General features: G+C 41.1%; 1 protein-coding gene and 4 non-coding genes across 8 annotated transcripts in view; 2 read left to right on the forward strand and 3 right to left on the reverse strand.

Annotated features, from left to right (window-relative positions):
- The window catches only part of LOC126091883 (kelch domain-containing protein 3), a 124173-nt gene that overhangs the window by 23568 nt on the left and 82298 nt on the right, over nt 1–18307 (forward strand). For all 4 annotated transcript variants that reach the window (XM_049907166.1, XM_049907168.1, XM_049907167.1 and 1 more), the window contains exon 3: nt 11986–12156. In XM_049907166.1, the coding sequence (XP_049763123.1) occupies nt 11986–12156 (171 nt within the window). The remainder of the gene's footprint in view (nt 1–11985; nt 12157–18307) is intronic.
- Nucleotides 9815–9889, reverse strand: Trnat-cgu (transfer RNA threonine (anticodon CGU)). The gene has a single exon. It is a non-coding gene; the product is annotated as a tRNA-Thr (tRNA).
- On the reverse strand, nt 10116–10190 carry Trnat-cgu (transfer RNA threonine (anticodon CGU)). Its single transcript has one exon. It is a non-coding gene; the product is annotated as a tRNA-Thr (tRNA).
- On the reverse strand, nt 10718–10792 carry Trnat-cgu (transfer RNA threonine (anticodon CGU)). The gene has a single exon. It is a non-coding gene; the product is annotated as a tRNA-Thr (tRNA).
- On the forward strand, nt 11173–11247 carry Trnat-cgu (transfer RNA threonine (anticodon CGU)). Its single transcript has one exon. It is a non-coding gene; the product is annotated as a tRNA-Thr (tRNA).

Consider the following 18307-nt stretch of genomic DNA (forward strand, 5'->3'; position numbering starts at 1 on the left):
GGGAGGGGGCGAAAGTGTAGAATTAGATCGAGGCTCAAATAACATAAGCAGGTATCAAATAGATAGAGGTTTTAGTAGTTATGCAGAGATGATGAGACTTGCACAGGGTGTAGTAGTGTGGAGAAGTGCCTTAAACTAGTCTTCAGAGTGAAGATGATGACAACTACTAATGAAGCCTGATTGTCGTAATGGAGTTAGATAAGTTTTTTATGCCCGCCAGTTTGATGATGTCTTGGGTCTTAGTCAGGACAAAGTATTTATCTATCTGGTATTTCCAATGTTTCTGCTAAAGAGCTAGAAAATTGTGGTGGAGTTCTCCATTCTGATACCTTCTTATGCTTCACAATATTTATTTTGATTCGTTATCTTTTTTAATTTATCATCCAAACAGACAAGAAAATTGCTTTCTTTATTTTGGTGTATCTGAAATTATGGCACCGTACATCAGATTTATTCCAAAACTTACTTTTCCTCGTGAAATAGGAACTGTCTGAACTTAAATTATAAATATGGGAAGAAAAGTTCCCGTCTGACATCATTACAAGGTGTACAATTTTGTTTCTGCTGTTTGCTGATAAGTGGCAACAACGGTAAATAGCGCTCGAAACAAACAGATCGCAGATGTCAGGCAGTTAGCTTGGACTTCGGTCAACATAACCTCATTCAAACGGTTGATTTGTGTCTGCATCATAAAGTTATTCTTGATTGAAAATGTCAGTTTATGAACCTAATTCTCGTCATTTGCAGGAAATGTTACTGTTTGTTTTAATATGAAGAAAACAGCGGCTGAGTCTCATTGAATGCTCTCAAGTTCATATGGTAAGGAAGCTATTAGTGAAAGAACGTTATGTGAATGGTTTCAAGGCTTCAAGAATGGTGATTTTAATGTCATAGACCAACATAGTGATGGAAGAGAGAATGTTTTCGAAGATGCAGAATTGAAGACATTGCTGAGTGAAGACTTGCATCAAACTAAAGAAGAACTGGCACAGTTAGTGGGAGTGACGCAGCAAGCCATTTCAAAATGTCTCAAGGCTATGGGCATGATTCAGAAAGAAGGAACTTGGGTCCCGTGTGCGCTGAAACCAAGAGATGTTGAACGGCATTTGTGCGTTTGTGAACAGTTGCTTCAGAGACAAAAATGGAAGGGATTTCTGCATTGCATTGTGACCAGGCATGAAAAATGGGTTCATTACGATACCTAAATGCAAAAGGGGATATCCCGGCCATGCTTCCATGTCGACAGCCAAACCGAATATTCATGGCTCCAAGATCACGCTGGGACCAGCTCAGCACCTTGTACTATGTGGTGTTAAAAACAAGTGAAACAATCACAGGCGCTTGTTACCGAATGCAATTAATATGTTTGAGCTGAGGATTAAGACAAACGGCCGCAATACAGCGAGAGGCATGATAAAGTGGTTTTGCAGCACGACAATGCTCAACCCCTATGTTGCAAAAGAGTTCAAAACATACTTGGAAACATTGAAATGGGAAGTCCTACCCCACGCGCTGTATTCTCCAGACATTGCTCCTTCTATCACCTGTTCAGATTAATGGTGCATGGCCTGGCTGACCAACACTTCCGATCTCATGAAGAAGTCACAAATTGGATCGGTTTGTGGATCGCTTCAAAAGATGAGCAAGTTTTTCGACGCGGGATTCGTACACTGCCCGAAAGGTGGGAGAAAGTAGTGGCCATTGATGGTAAATACTTTGAATGATACATGTGTAGCCAGTTTGTTTCATTAAAGCCTCATATGTTGGGGAAAAAACAGCAGAAGCAAAGTTGAACACCTTTTAACTGCATAAATTTTGTTACTCCATTATCCTATTGATTAAGATGTAGATCAGACTATTCCAGCTCAAATGCGTGCTCGCAGGCAGGGGTGGGCCAATAGCTGATGTTCTGTGCCACGGCATACGTGGTCATACTCCACTAGGTGTGCACTGTGGGCAGCAGTCACCAAGCAGAATAAACATGCTCAGGACAGTTGCAATATGTTTGTCGGCTGGTTAATTTCAAAAATTAAAGCACAGTCCATAAATCTAACCAACTAGGGAAAAATGTAATGAATTAATCAGTTTGCCTTGTTTTGTTATTTATTAACAGGACACCTGAAAGCTTTGGTAAGGTGATTCACGCAGGGGCTTTATTGACTATGGAAAGCTCAGTTCCTCTTATTAGTGTGAGTTGCTACATGAGAAGGAACATTGTTTGGTTATACTTGAAGGAAATTTGTTGACGGTTGCTGTTCATGTTGTGTATTAACAGTAACCTCAAACTTCTTGCAGACTGACTATGCAGTTATCTGTAACAAACACTATTTGAATAAGGTGCAGAAATACCATGTTAGATCTTGATTAGATTTCAAATTGGTGCAAAGATTGGAAACTTCATTTATATGTTCAGAAATGTAAAATTGTGCATTTCACAAAATGCAGAAATATAGGAGCCCATGATTCCAATATCACTGGATCATAATTGGAATCAGTCAACCTATACAAATAACTGGGCATAAGCAAAGTGAAGACTGATGTCATTCATTGCTAGATAAGCCAAAGATGCCAAGAGCTGCTGAACTTGATTTTCCATTTGCTCTTCATTTCAGACCCTTGGAAGATTCCAGTCACTCCTGCCACATCTATATAAGTGGAAAACTGTATCAGACTGGCTGGTAGGTTTTATTCCTGCTGATAATGGTGTAGATCAGGGCCAGCCACAACCAAACTGCATGCATGCAATCTGTGCAAGCCACAGGCATGCCAAGGCCTGTCCTGTCACTCTGGTTTGCTTGGGTGTTTCTCAGAAGTATCTGCAATCACATGACTTTCATTTTGCATTGTGGTGCAGTATTTTTCAGTCGACAAAACTCTGATCTCAGCAGAATTGTGGTGTTAGCGCTGTTTACCCGTCACTATTTGTAGGTGGTATGGAGGATGTTCACAAGTCGAGTGGTTGGTTGTGCATAAAGAGGCAGACTAGCATGTATCATCACAGTTCTTTAAAATGAATGGGAATGACAGAAGAGAGGGATGAGAATTCTCAGTTCGCATAAGAGACAGGTACTGCTTATTTTCTGTGAAATGACATCACAGTACCATGCAGAGAGGATTTAAACCTTTAGATGACAATGAAAGGGCAAAAAATAAAACAGTCGACAGACAGGGTCCATTGTTCTGTATATCAAGAAGTACTCTGTGCGAAATTTTCAGGCATGAAGCACTTGGGGAAATTGGTGGTATGAATAGTAAAATTTTTGAAGTCACACCCATTCTCGGTTACAACAGTTTTCAATGTAAATGAATGAAGAGTATGGAGACTTTGTTTATTACTGCAAAGTACATTGGTTAAGTCAAGCAGCATGCCTGGAATGATTTTTCTATTTAAAACTTGCCGTTGTCGAATTTCTTAAGGAAATGGGAGTACAGGTACAAAAATTAGAACATCAGGGATGGATTGCAGACTTCGCATTTGAAGTGGACTTGACTTCACACTGCCCACAGTAAAACATTGCAAGGTAACTTCTTTCTGATTTGAAAGGGATGCACTTAAAAAGAAAATTGCATTGTCAAAGGGACACATTCTGACAAAGACAGTCCAGTTCCCTAAGCTCACTGGCGTTTCAGAAAGTGCGAGGTGTGAATAATTCATTATGGTCTTGCAAGAATTAAAAGGATAGTTATACAAAGCTTAGGAAGACACTGTCAGTCTTACATCTCTTTTTGAGATGTTTTTGAGACCGTTTGTCATGTCAGTTGAAAGCACCCTGTGCATGTACAGACATAACTGATTGGCCTACAAGGTAATTCCAGTTTCAATTACAAATCTTTTTACATTAAAACTGCCCAGGATGTCTACATTGCTTTTGTCGGGTAGATTTTCCAAGTCTCCATAATGAGGTTGCAAAAGTGCTACAATATGTTGATCAACATATTTGTATGAAAGACTTTTTTTTGTTTCAATTACGAAACTACATACGTTGCAATTACATGGCAACTTGAGGCCGAAACTCTATGAAATTGTCTGCGTCTCCGTATGCTGACAATTTGAACCAGATAAAAATTATTATATGTCTTCAGTGCACCAAAAATAATTAATTAATTCTGAAAACTTGTTTTGTTTGTGGTGTATGTCGTTGAGAAATGTGAAATATAAAATGAAGTTGCATGCAGTGTGACTGCTGTGCCACCTAAATGTGATGCATTTGCTGTTTTACCTCTTCCTTTTCCTCAATCTCAGAAAGCGCGGCATGGCATCGGGGGAAATGTGAAGCGAGCCTGAGTGCTTTAGCACTAGCATGGACATGGGCCATGAGTCGAAAGCTACACCTACATCTACATCCATACCCCGCAAGCCACCTGACGGTGTGTGGCGGAGGGTACCCTCAGTACCTCTGTCGGTTCTCCCTTCTATTCCAGTCTCGTATTGTTCGTGGAAAGAAGGATTGTCGGTATGCTTCTGTGTGGGCTCTAATCTCTCTGATTTTATCCTCATGGTCTCTTTGCGAGATATACGTAGGAGGGAGCAATATACTGCTTGACTCCTCTGTGAAGGTATGGTCTTGAAATTTTAACAAAAGCCCGTAGCGAGCTACTGAGCGTCTCTCCTGCAGAGTCTTCCACTGGAGTTTATCTATCATCTCCGTAACGCTTTCGTGATTACTAAATGATCCTGTAACGAAGCGTGCTGCTCTCCGTTGGATCTTCTCTATCTCTTCTATCAACCCTATCTGGTATGGATCCCACACTGCTGAGCAGTATTAAAGTAGTGGGCGAACAAGCGTACTGTAACCTACTTCCTTTGTTTTCGGATTGCATTTCCTTAGGATTCTTCCAGTGAATCCCAGTCTGGCACCTGCTTTACCGACGATCAACTTTATATGATCATTCCATTTTAAATCACTCCTAATGCATACTCCCAGATAATTTATGGAATTAACTGCTTCCAGTTGCTGATCTGCTATATTGTAGCTAAATGATAAGGGATCTATCTTTCTATGTATTTGCAGCACATTACACTTGTCTACATTGAGATTCAATTGCCATTCCCCGCACCATGCTTCAATTCGCTGCAGATCCTCCTGCATGTCAGTACAGTTTTCCGTTGTTACAACCTCTCGATATACCACAGCATCATCTGCAAAAAGCCTCAGTGAACTTCCGATGTCATCCACCAGGTCATTTATGTATATTGTGAATAGCAACAGTCCTATGACACTCCCCTGCAGCACACCTGAAATCACTCTTACTTCGGAAGACTTCTCTCCATTGAGAATGACATGCTGCGTTCTGTTATCTAGGAACTCTTCAATCCAATCTCACAACTGGTCTGATAGTCCATATGCTCTTACCTTGTTCATTAAACAACTGTGGGGAACTGTATTGAACGCCTTGCGGAAGTCAAGAAATACGGCATCTACCTGTGAACCCGTGTCTATGGCCCTCTGAGTCTCGTGGACGAATAGCGCAAGCTGGGTTTCACACGACCGTCTTTTTCGAAACCCATGCTGATTCCTACAGAGTAGATTTCTAGTCTTCAGAAAAGTCATACTCAAACATAATACGTGTTCCAAAATTCTACAACTGATCGACGTTAGAGATATAGGTCTATAGTTTTGCACATCTGTTCGACGTCCCTTCTTGAAAAAGGGGATGACCTGTGCCCTTTTCCAATCCTTTGGAACGCTACGCTCTTCTAGAGACCTACGGTACACCGCTGCAAGAAGGGGGGCAAGTTCCTTCGCGTACTCTGTGTAAAATTGAACTGGTATCCCATCAGGTCCAGCGGCCTTTCCTCTTTTGAGCAATTTTAATTGTTTCTCTATCCCTCTGTCATCTATTTCGATATCTACCATTTTGTCATCTGTGCGACAATCTAGAGAAGGAACTACAGTGCAGTCTTCCTCTGTGAAACAGCTTTGGAAAAAGACAGTTAGTGTTTCGGCTTTTAGTCTGTAATCCTCTGTTTCAGTACCATTTTGGTCACAGAGTGTCTGGACATTTTGTTTTGATCCACCTACCCCTTTGACATAAGACCAAAATTCCTTAGGATTTTCTGCCAAGTCACTACATAGAACTTTACTTTCGAATTCATTGAACGCCTCTCGCATAGCCCTCCACACACTACATTTCACCTCGCGTAATTTTTGTTTGTCTGCAAGGCTTTGGCTATGTTTATGTTTGCTGTGAAGTTCCCTTTGCTTCCACAGCAGTTTTGTAACTCGGTTGTTGTACCACGGTGGCTCTATTCCATCTCTTACGATCTTGCTTGGCACATACTCATCTAACACGTATTGTACGATGGTTTTGAACTTTGTCCACTAATCCTCAACACTATCTGTACTGGAGACAAAACCTTTGTGTTGAGCCATCAGGTACTCTGTAATCCGCTTTTTGTCACTTTTGCTAAACAGAAAAATCTTCCTACCTTTTTTTAATATTTCTATTTACGGCTGAAATCATTGATGCAGTAACTGCTTTATGATCGTTGATTCCCTGTTCTGCGTTAACTGTTTCAAATAGTTCGGGTCTGTTTGTCACCAGAAGGTCTAATATGTTACCGCCACAAGTCAGTTCTCTGTTTAACTGCTCAAGGTAGTTTTCAGATAAAGCACTTAAAAAAATTTCACTGGCTTCTTTGTCCCTGCCACTCGTTATGAACATCTGAGTCTCCCAGTCTATATCCGGCAAATTAAAATCTCCACCCAGAACTATAACATGGTGGGGAAATCTACTCGAAATATTTTCCAAATTATCCTTCAGGTTCTCAGCCACAACAGCTGCTGAGCCAGGGGGCCTATAGAGACATCCAATTACCATGTCTGAGCCTGCTTTAACCGTGACCTTCACCCAAATTATTTCACATTTCGGATCTCCGTCAGTTTCCTTCAATACTATTGTTATTGCTATAAACACGCCTCCCCCTTCACTGTCCAGCCTGTCTCTGCGGTATACATTCCAATCTGAGTTTAGGATTTCATTACTGCTTACATCTGGTTTCAGCCAACTTTCTGTCCCTAGTACTATATGGGCGTTGTGGCCGTTTATTAATGAGAGCAGTTCTAGGACCTTTCTATAGACGCTCCTGCAGTTTACTATTAGCACATTAATATTGTTATTCCCTGTTGCATTTTGCCTACTCCTACCTTGCCGCGTCTCAGGAGGCGTCTTGTCGGGCATAGGGAGGGAATTCTCTAACCTAAAAAACCCACATGTGCTCTCCACACGTATTCCGCTACCCTTGTAGCCGCTTCCGGCATGTAGTGCACGCCTGACCTATTCTGGGGGACCCTACATTTCTCCACCCGAGAGCGGAGGTCGAGAAATTTGCACCCCAGATCTCCGCAGAATCGTCTGAGCCTCTGGTTTAAGCCTTCCACTCGGCTCCAACCCAGAGGACTGCGATAGGTTCTGGGAACGATACTACAAATAGTTAGCTCCGATTCCACCCCGCGAGCGAGGCTTTCCGCCTTCACCAATTCCGCCAACCGCCTGTATGAACTGAGGATGACCTCTGAACCCAGACAGCAGGAGTCATTGGTGCCGACATGAGCAACAATTTGCAGTCGGGTGCACCCAGTGCTCTCTATCGCCGCTGGCAGGGCCTCCTCCACATCTCAGATGAGACACCCCGGCAAGCAGACAGAGTGAACACTGGCTTTCTTCCCCGACCTTTCCGCTATTTCCCTAAGGGGCTCCATCACCCGCCTAACGTTGGAGCTCCCAATAACTAATAAACCCCTCCCCCCCCGTGTGCCTGCTCGGACCTCGCTGAAGGAGCGGCCACATGTCCACTCACAGGCAGAGTGGGCGACGCCACACGGCCAGCCTCCACATTGACTGTCCGCCTCGTGCGCCGTGAACGCTGCTGAACCCGCCACTCCCCTTGGGGAGAGGGTGGCCCAACCGCGCCTGGTACCCGCAAAGATGTCTCGACAGCAGGGACAGTGGGTGAAGCATGTAACACCTGGGGTGTACCATGCGATGCACCAGACTCCCCACTGCCGCTACACTCTGAGGCAGCAGCCTGAAGGCGGCTGACCGCGGCCATCAACACGTTCAGCTGTTCGCGAACAGTGGCCAGCTCCTCCTGCGTCCGTACACAGCAGTCACACATCCTGTCCATCCTAGGAAATAAATTTACTGTACAGAGTTAATCAACTTTCAACTAGACTGCTAATCCATTAAAGGCGGCTGATTGTTGACTAAACTGTGGTTGCTAGCCACTTCTTGTAGAAAACAATGAAAATAGCACTACCTGTCTCTGGACTGTATTGAAAACAAACACTAGTACTACCGGCACTATGGCTGACTAAAAGGACTCTCTCTGACCGTATTCAAAACGAACACGAAATCTACATTGATACTCTTCAAGTCACTGAATAGGACATAGTGGAGGGTACTCTGTACCACTACTAGTCATTTCCTTTCCTGTTCCACTCGCAAATAGAGGGTGGGAAAAATGACTGTCTATATGCTTTAATATGCGCCCTAATTTCTTGAAACTTATCTTCGTGGTCCTTATGCGCAATTTATGTTGACGGCGATAGAATCATTCAGCAGTCAGCTACAAAAGCTGGTTTTCTAAATTTTCTCAACAGTGTTTTTCGAATAGACCATCATCTCCTTCAGGGATTCTCATTTGAATGCCCGAAGCATCTCCGTAAAACGTACATGTCGTTCGAACCTACTGGTAACAAATCTAGCAGCCTGCCTCTGAATTGCTTCAATGTCTTCCTTCAGTCTGACCTGGTACGGGTCCCAAACACTCAAGCAGTAATCAAGAATAGGTTGCACCAGTGTCCTATATGCAGTCTCCTTTATAGGTTAACCACTCTTTCCCAAAATTCTCCAAATAAACCAAAGTCAACCATTCACCTTCCCTACCAAGGTTCTCACATGCTCATTCCATTTGATATTGCTTTGCGACATTACGCCCAGATATATAAACAAATTGACTTTGTCAATCAGGACATTAGTAATACTGTAACTGAACATAACACGTTTGTTCTTCCTACTCATCTGCATTAACTTGGGTTTTGCCACATATGGAGCTAGCTTCCATTCATTACACCAGTTAGAAATTTTGTCTGTCATCTTGTGTCTTTCTACAGTCACTCAACTTCAGTGCCTTACCGTTCATCACAGCATCATCAGCAAACAATTGCAGATTGCTACCCACCCTTCTGCCAAATCAGATATGTGTATAGAAAACATAGAAAACAGCAGCAGTCGTATCAAATGTCCCTGGGGCACTCCTGATGATACCCTTATCTCTGATGAACATTCGCCATCGAGGACAACATCCTGGGTTCTTTACTTAAGACTTCTTCAATCCACTCACATTTCTGTAAACTCATCCCATATGTCGATCAGTTTGGGCAAACAGCGAGGTCATCGGTCCCATCAGATGAGGGAAGGGTGGGGAAGGAACCATCCCAGGCCTGAAGTGATTTAGGGAAATCACAGAAAACCTAAATCAGGATGGCTTGATTAGGGTTTGAACAGTCATCCTCCCAAATGTGAGTTCATTGTGCTAACCACTGCGCCACTTCACTCAGTTGCCTGTTGCCCTTCATCCGTAGTTTACAGTGTATCACATGGGAAAGTGGCAAGCTGATTTTCGCTCAAGCAATGTTGTCTAAAACATTGCTGATTTGTGGACATAAACTTCTTAGTCTCAAGAAAGTTTATTATATTCAAAGTGTTAGCCATCCCCGGGGTAAGCAGGTGTTGAAAGTCTGATTTTATTTGAAAGTATGCAGCTTGAAAATGGAGCAGATTTTGAAACTTCCTGGCAGATTAAAACTGTGTGCCCGACCGAGACTCGAACTCGGGACCTTTGCCTTACGCGGGCAAGTGCTCTACCAACTGAGCTACCGAAGCACAACTCACGTCCGGTACTCACAGCTTTACTTCTGCCAGTACCTCGTCTCCTACCTTCCAAACTTTACAGAAGCTCTCCTGCGAAACTTGCAGAACTAGCAGTCCTGAAAGAAAGGATATTGCGGAGACATGGCTTAGCCACAGCCTGGGGGATGTTTCCAGAATGAGATTTTCACTCTGCAGCGGAGTGTGCGCTGATATGAAACTTCCTGGCAGATTAAAACTGTGTGCCCGACCGAGACTCGAACTCGGGACCTTTGCCTTACGCGGGCAAGTGCTCTACCAACTGAGCTACCGAAGCACGACTCACGTCCGGTACTCACAGCTTTACTTCTGCCAGTACCTCGTCTCCTACCTTCCAAACTTTACAGAAGCTCTCCTGCGAAACTTGCAGAACTAGCAGTCCTGAAAGAAAGGATATTGCGGAGACATGGCTTAGCCACAGCCTGGGGGATGTTTCCAGAATGAGATTTTCACTCTGCAGCGGAGTGTGCACTGATATGAAACTTCCTGGCAGATTAAAACTGTGTGCCCGACCGAGACTCGAACTCGAGACCTTTGCCATACGCGGGCAAGTGCTCTACCAACTGAGCTACCGAAGCACGACTCACGTCCGGTACTCACAGCTTTACTTCTGCCAGTACCTCGTCTCCTACCTTCCAAACTTTACAGAAGCTCTCCTGCGAAACTTGCAGAACTAGCACTCCTGAAAGAAAGGATATTGCGGAGACATGGCTTAGCCACAGCCTGGGGGATGTTTCAGGAATGAGATTTTCACTCTGCAGCGGAGTGTGCGCTGATATGAAACTTCCTGGCAGATTAAAACTGTGTGCCCGACCGAGACTCGAACTCGGGACCTTTGCCTTACGCGGGCAAGTGCTCTACCAACTGAGCTACCGAAGCACGACTCACGTCCGGTACTCACAGCTTTACTTCTGCCAGTACCTCGTCTCCTACCTTCCAAACTTTACAGAAGCTCTCCTGCGAAACTTGCAGAACTAGCAGTCCTGAAAGAAAGGATATTGCGGAGACATGGCTTAGCCACAGCCTGGGGGATGTTTCCAGAATGAGATTTTCACTCTGCAACGGAGTGTGCGCTGATATGCAGAGTGAAAATCTCATTCTGGAAACATCCCCCAGGCTGTGGCTAAGCCATGTCTCCGCAATATCCTTTCTTTCAGGACTGCTAGTTCTGCAAGTTTCGCAGGAGAGCTTCTGTAAAGTTTGGAAGGTAGGAGACGAGGTACTGGCAGAAGTAAAGCTGTGAGTACCGGACGTGAGTCGTGCTTCGGTAGCTCAGTTGGTAGAGCACTTGCCCGCGTAAGGCAAAGGTCCCGAGTTCGAGTCTCGGTCGGGCACACAGTTTTAATCTGCCAGGAAGTTTCATATCAGCGCACACTCCGCTGCAGAGTGAAAATCTCATTCTGGAGCAGATTTTATTCAACTATAAACAGTGCTGGTTAGAAAATTTTTTTCAGTATTATCTTGTTCCTTTGAGAAAATGTTGATATTGATTTCACAGAGTATGCCATGAAGATAGATCATGGCTATTTTGCATTTGAGGAAGTGTGGTCCAGACATGTCCACACATGCTTAGAATAAATAATGAGCCACATCCAGCCTCTCTCCCCTTCTGTACAGTGTTACACCTGAAAGCAAGCAACACTGCATTCACTGGTTTGTTATATTCTGCTGCACAGCGAGATCGTCATTAAGTAAAAAAATGGCAGCGTTTAACACTCATAATAATTTACTGTATAGATTTTGTACCATTATGAAATTATAAGTATAAGATTATCTGTAGAGGTCAAAGAGGCGATGCATTCTCAGCATGTGTATCATTGCATATGGCCTTCCATAGGTTAAAAAAAAAAAAAAAAAACTTTCTAAATTCTTTTGACATTTATGTGCAGACCAGATTTGGCAGTATGTCATTTTAATTTCAGGGTACACTTTTTAGGCTTGTGAATTTTTTTCTTATTTGAGCTTTCATTTTTGTCTTGTTTGCATAGGAGCCTCCATTATGTAGTCATAAATGAAACTGCACTTGCTTACAGATGTATTAAATTTCCTTTAATTTGACTTTATATTTTGTAGGTAACTACAGGTGGCATGCTTTACCTACACCAGAATACAATGATGTGACAAAAACCACTGTCCCATATCAGAGGTATGGACACACAGCTGTTGAACATGAGCAGAAGATTTACATATGGGGTGGACGTAATGATGAAGCTGCGTGCAACAGATTATTCTGTTTTAATCCAGGTAATCTACTCTTAGCTTAAGGACACGGTGGTTAACTGTAAACTGGATAATAAAATTTCATGCACTCAGCAACTATTCATCCTATCTTAATGTAAAACTAAATATTTGTGAAAAATTGCAACACTCAAAGGTACTGACTTCAATTAATTCAAATAAACTGGATATGTAGAACAATATGCCAGCATAAATGATAAAGATTATGTACCTGTTGTGCTTATAAAGGCTGAGCAGCTCTTGTCTTACTGGAAAGGTTAGTGTTGTGTCAAAATTGGACTGTGAAGAGCAGACTGACAGACATCGAAATGTGAAAGCAAGTGTACAAATGTCAAAGGACTCAACATCTACATGTGAGTTTGAATAAGACAGAGGATGAGTGTATAGTACTGTAACATTTTGGCTCATTTTGGTCGTGCTTTTGCAGAAGTGGTATATGCGTAGAAACAGTGGATAGAAGAGGATCATTAGAAGTAATGAGCTGGTGCTGGATAGTACAAGTGACCACATAATATGGTGACCCGCATCTTCTTTGCAGGAACCCCAACTGGTAGTACAGCTTTTTCCATGGTGTCTTAATGATGGAGCACTGCACTAAATGTGAAACTGTCTGTTTAAACAGTTCATCACTGTCTGCTGTGGGCAGGAATGGTGACTCACATGCTGCTTTTGTTGTCCAAACCCACAAATACTTCAAATAGCAGATGTGTGAGACATCTGTAAAGAATGACGTGTACTGCTAATTCCCCATCATCCGTGGTCACTTGAGTTCTCACCCATCGAAAATGTCAGAGATGTTTGCATGGCAGCTTATTCATCATTCATCTACCTGTTACTGATTATTTTATGTACCCAAATACAAACTGTTTTTCAGGGAGAATCCATTGAAACATAAGCAGGCACTCTTTGACTGCATACCACCAATTTAGTTGACCTGTTTGCACACCATATGGTTTTCTGAGAGTCATAAATCATGTGCATTTATGTAATCATAATCATAATCATATACATGCTGCAATGTGTCTGTAAGGATTATTTCAAAATTGATATCTTCCATTTATTTTCGTACAACATACAATAGACATGGAAATCACAATAATCCAGTTCAACAGAACAAGATTTCAGCTGCATACTGTCATCATTCCCCATGGTCACAATAATTTTTATCCACTTTTGCCAACAATGAATAAGATCCTGTAAGCTGCTATCATGAAAACTTGAACAATCTGTCTTACAGTTTTGACAACAGCATATCCCAGCAAATTTACAGTCAAGTGTTCCCCCACTACCCATCGCCACTGTCACTCCCTTCCTCGTGTAAGTATTTGCGGGACTCATCTCACACAATACATTTTGTGAGTACCTAACAGTAACGTCTTTCCTAAGGCATTATAGCCAGCATTCAGCTGTGCACACAATTCCTAAGACATAATCTGCTGATTATCACTTAAGAGTTGATTGAGACACTGTCCATTATGTGTAATGTCAGGTGAACAGAGTCGTCTGGGCTGAGAGACCCCTTTTCACTGCTGATGGAACACAGTACACACTATATAACACCACATCTCTACAGTGAGGTGCTTGGCTAAGGGTAAGTCCCATTGTACCAGTTATTAGGGTTTCTTTCTGTTTCATTCATGTACAGAGCACGGGAAGAGTGATTGATTGAATGCCTCTTTGCGTGCAGTAATTATTCTAATCTTGTCCTCACAACCCCTATGTGAGCAATACTTAGGGCATATTGTATTCCTAGAGTAATCATTTAAAGCTGGTTCTTGAAATTTTGTTAATAGACTTTCTGGGGATAGTTTATGTCTATCTTCAGGAGTCTTCAAATCCATTTCCTTCAGTATCTCTGTGACACACTCCCACAGATTAAACTAACCTCTGACCATTTGTGCTGCCCTTCTCTATATATGTTAAATATCCCTCGTTTGTCCTATCTGATACAGCTCCCACACACTTGAGCAATATTTTAGGGCCGGTCACACGAATGATTTGTAAGCAATTTCCTTTGTAGATTGATTGTACTTCCCCCATATTCTACCAATAAACTGAAGTTTACGACCTGCTGTGCCCACAACTGAACCTATGTGATCATTCCATTTCATTGCAATAAATAATAAATAAAATATAAATTTAGAAAGGGCAGCTAATCAAATTTTTACTGACATTAATAAGTGGTTCATGTCCAATTCACTGTCATTAAACTTTAAAAGACTCATTATATGCAGTTCAGAACTTCAAAGAGATTGCATTCTGATGTGTGTATAAAATATGACAACATGGAAATAGGAGAAGTTGAGAGTGTAAAATTCTTGGGATTACAACTTGATAATAAATTCAGTTGGGAGCAACATACTAATGAACTGCTAAAGCGCCTAAACAAATCTGTTTTTGCAATGCGAATGATGTCGGACATCGGAGATATAAATATAAAAAAACTGGCATATTTTGCTTATTTTCACTCCATTATGTCATATGGTATCATATTTTGGGGTAACTCCACAAACGGAGAAAAAATTTTTAGAGTACATATGCGTATAATAAGAGTAATGAGTAGTGTAAATCCAAGAACATCATGTCGAAACCTATTCAAAGAATTGGGCATATTAACCGTAGCTTCTCAGTATATTTATTCCTTAATGAAGTTTGTTGTAAATAATACATCTCTTTTTCCAACTAACTGCTTAGTACACATTATCAATACTAGGAATAAGAACAATATACATAAAGATTTAAAATCACTTAACTCTTGCCCAGAAAGGAGTCCAGTATTCAGCAATGCATATTTTCAATAAGTTACCAGCAACTATTAAGAGTTTAGTTTCAGACAAGGCACAATTTAAACATAATTTAAAAGAATTTTTGGTGGGCAACTCCTTCTATTCCATCCATGAGTTTCTCAACAAGTGCAGTAGACCATTTTAATGAAAATTTATTATACTTTAATTTTTGACAATACTTGGTTGTAACAGCCAAGGAACTACCTACTATGTGAATGAAAGCAGATGTAAGTCTTACGTCTGTAAATAGTGGAAGTTTAATTTTAAATCTTGTACATAATCTGACTGTTCTTAACTGAGGATCACTGAAATGAATAATTTACTTTAATTTTTGACAATACTTGGTTGTAATAGCCAAGAAACTAGCAAATGTCTGAATGATGGATTTAATGAAAGCAGATGTAAGTATTGAACCTATAAATATTAGAAGTTTAAATTTAATTCATGTACATAATTTTACTCTTTATTCACCGAGGATCATTAAAATTCATAAAACTCAAGTTTCTCTAATTACATTTTTGTTATGTGTTCATCTGACATGTTCCACACCCAGGAGTATTCCCTCTTTTATGGGTCTATGGAATGAATAATTAATCTAATCTAATCATATCCCTACAACGTGTTACACCCAGGTGTTTGTATGAGTTGGCTGATTCCAGCATTGGCTCATTGATATTATAGTCAGAGGATATAATTTTTTTCATTTTGTGAAGTGCAGAATTTTAAATTTCTGGACATTTAGAGCAAGTGGCCAATCTCTGCACCACACTGAAATTTTATCAGGATCTGACTGAATATTTATGCAGCCTCTTTCAGATAGTACTTCATTATAGACAACTGCATCATCTGTCAAAAGCCTGAATTTATTATTAATATTGTATGCTAGGTCATTGATATACAATGTGAATAGCAAGGGTCCCAACACACTTCCCTGGGGCACACGCGAAGTTACATCTACAGCTGATGATGACTCCATCCAAGATACCATGCTGTGTCCTCCTTACAAAAAAAAAGTCCTCAATCCAGTCACAAGTTTCACTTGAGACACACATGATTGTACTTTTGACAATATGTGTAGGTGCAGTACTAAGTCAAATGCTTTTGGGAAATCAAGAAATATTTCATCTACCTGGTTACCTTGATCCAAAGCTTTCAGTATGTCATGTGAGAAAAGTGCAAATTGGGTTTCACAAAATCGATGTTTTTGAAATCCATGCTGGGGTTGGCATTGAGGAGGCCATTCTGTTCAAGTTATCTCATTATGTTTGAGGTCAGAGTATGTTCTAAAATCTGCAACAAATCGATGTCAAGGATATTGGACAGTAGTTTGGTGGATCACCTCTACTACCCTTCTTCTAGGTGGGTGTGACCTGGGGCTTTTCCTAGAACTAGGCAAGATTTTTTGTTCAAGGGATCTATGATAGATTTTAGTTAGAAGAGGGGCTAACACAGCTGCAAATTCAGTATAGAATCTGGCAGGGATTCCATCAGGCCCTGGAGCTTTGTTCAATTTTAACGAGTTCAGCTGTTTCTCAACACCACTGCCACTAATACCTATTGCATTCATCTTTTCAGTTGTATGAGGATTAAATTGGGGTTTTTTAATGGAAAATTTGAAAACAGATTTTAGCATTTCAGCATTTTCTTTGCTACCCTCAATTTCACTTCCCGTCTCATTCACTAGGGACTGGCCGCTAACAGCCTTTACATATGACCAGAATTTCTGTGGGTTCTGTGAAAGATCACTTGACAACATTCTGCTACAGTAGTCATTGAAGACATCACACAGTGCCCTCTTGACAGCCAAATGTGTTTCATTCAGCATCTCTGTCTATTGCCCTACATTTTGTTTTATGCCTATTATGCAGTAATCTCTGTTTTTTAGAAGTTTCTTTACAATGATTGTATACCATTGAGGTTCCCTCCCATTGTAAACTGTACATATCCATCCAGTGCATGATTGATTATTCTTTTAAACTTGAGCCAGAGTTCATCTGCATGCTCCTTCCCTGTGCTAAATGTTTAAAGTCCCTCATTGAGATACAATTTTTTTATCTAGTTTACTGAACATGTACATCTTTCTGCTTGTGTTAATTGTCCTTTGCACTTAGGTAATCATTGCTTTCACAACTGCATCATGGTCACTGATACCAGTTTTGATGTGATCAAATAGGTCAGGTCCATGTGTTGCCTTAGATCCAATATATTTCCATCATGAGTAGGGTGCTGTCTATCTGTTATAGGTAGTTTTCTAAGAAGGCGTTTTGTAAAGTTCCTGTGAATTACTATGGATAGAGGTTATACTCAACAGCTGTACCAAAATAATAATTGGCTCTTTCCACCAACCCCCAACTCAGATGATATAGTAGCTGAACGGTTCAAAGAAAACTTGAATCTCATTACAAATAAGTACCCCACTCGTACAGTTATAATTGGTGGAGACTTCAATGTACCCTCAATTTGTTGGCGAAAATACATGTTCAAAGCTGGTGGTAGACAGAAAACATCTTCCAAAATTGTACTAAATGCTTTCTCTGAGAATTACTTTGAACAATTAGTCCATGAACCCATACAAATCGTAAACGGTTACAAAAACATCCTTGACCTCTTAGCCACAAATAATCCTGATGGTGTAGAGAGCATCATGACAGATACAGGGATTAGTGAACACAAGGTCATTGCAGTGAGGCTCAAAACCATATCAACTAAAACCACCATAAATAAATGCAAAATATATCTCCTTAAAAAAAAAGAAACAGATAAAAATTTGCTTGATGCCTTCCTGAGAGAGAGTCTCCATTCCTTCCAAGCTAATTATGTAAGTGTAGACCAGATATGGCTCAAATTCAAAGATACAGTATCGAGAGCAATAGATAGATTCATACCGCATAAGTTAATAAGAGATGGGACTGATCCACCATGGTACACAAAACACGTCAGCACACTGTTGGAGGAGCAACAAAAAAAAGCATGCCAAATTCAGAAGAATGCAAAATCCCCAAGACTGGCTAAGTTTCACGGAAGCTCAAAATTTATTGCGGACATCAATGCGAGATGCTTTTAATAGTTTCCACAATGAAATATTGCCTCAAAATATGGTAGAAAACCCAAAGAGATTCCAGTTGTATGTAAAGTACACCAGTGGCAAAAAACATTCAATACCTTCACTGCGCGATAGTGATAGAAATGTTACCGATGATGGTGCCACTAAAGTGGAGTTACTAAATACAGTTTTCCGTAATTACTTCACGAAAGAAGACGAAGTAAATATTCCAGAATTCGAAACCAGAACAGCTGTTCGCATAAGTGACATAAAAGTAGATATCTTAGGTGTTGTGAAACAACTCAAATCAAGGCAAGTCTTCCGGTCC

Source organism: Schistocerca cancellata, chromosome 7 (genome assembly GCF_023864275.1).
Source record: "Schistocerca cancellata isolate TAMUIC-IGC-003103 chromosome 7, iqSchCanc2.1, whole genome shotgun sequence".
NCBI classification, from domain to species: Eukaryota; Metazoa; Arthropoda; class Insecta; order Orthoptera; family Acrididae; genus Schistocerca; species Schistocerca cancellata.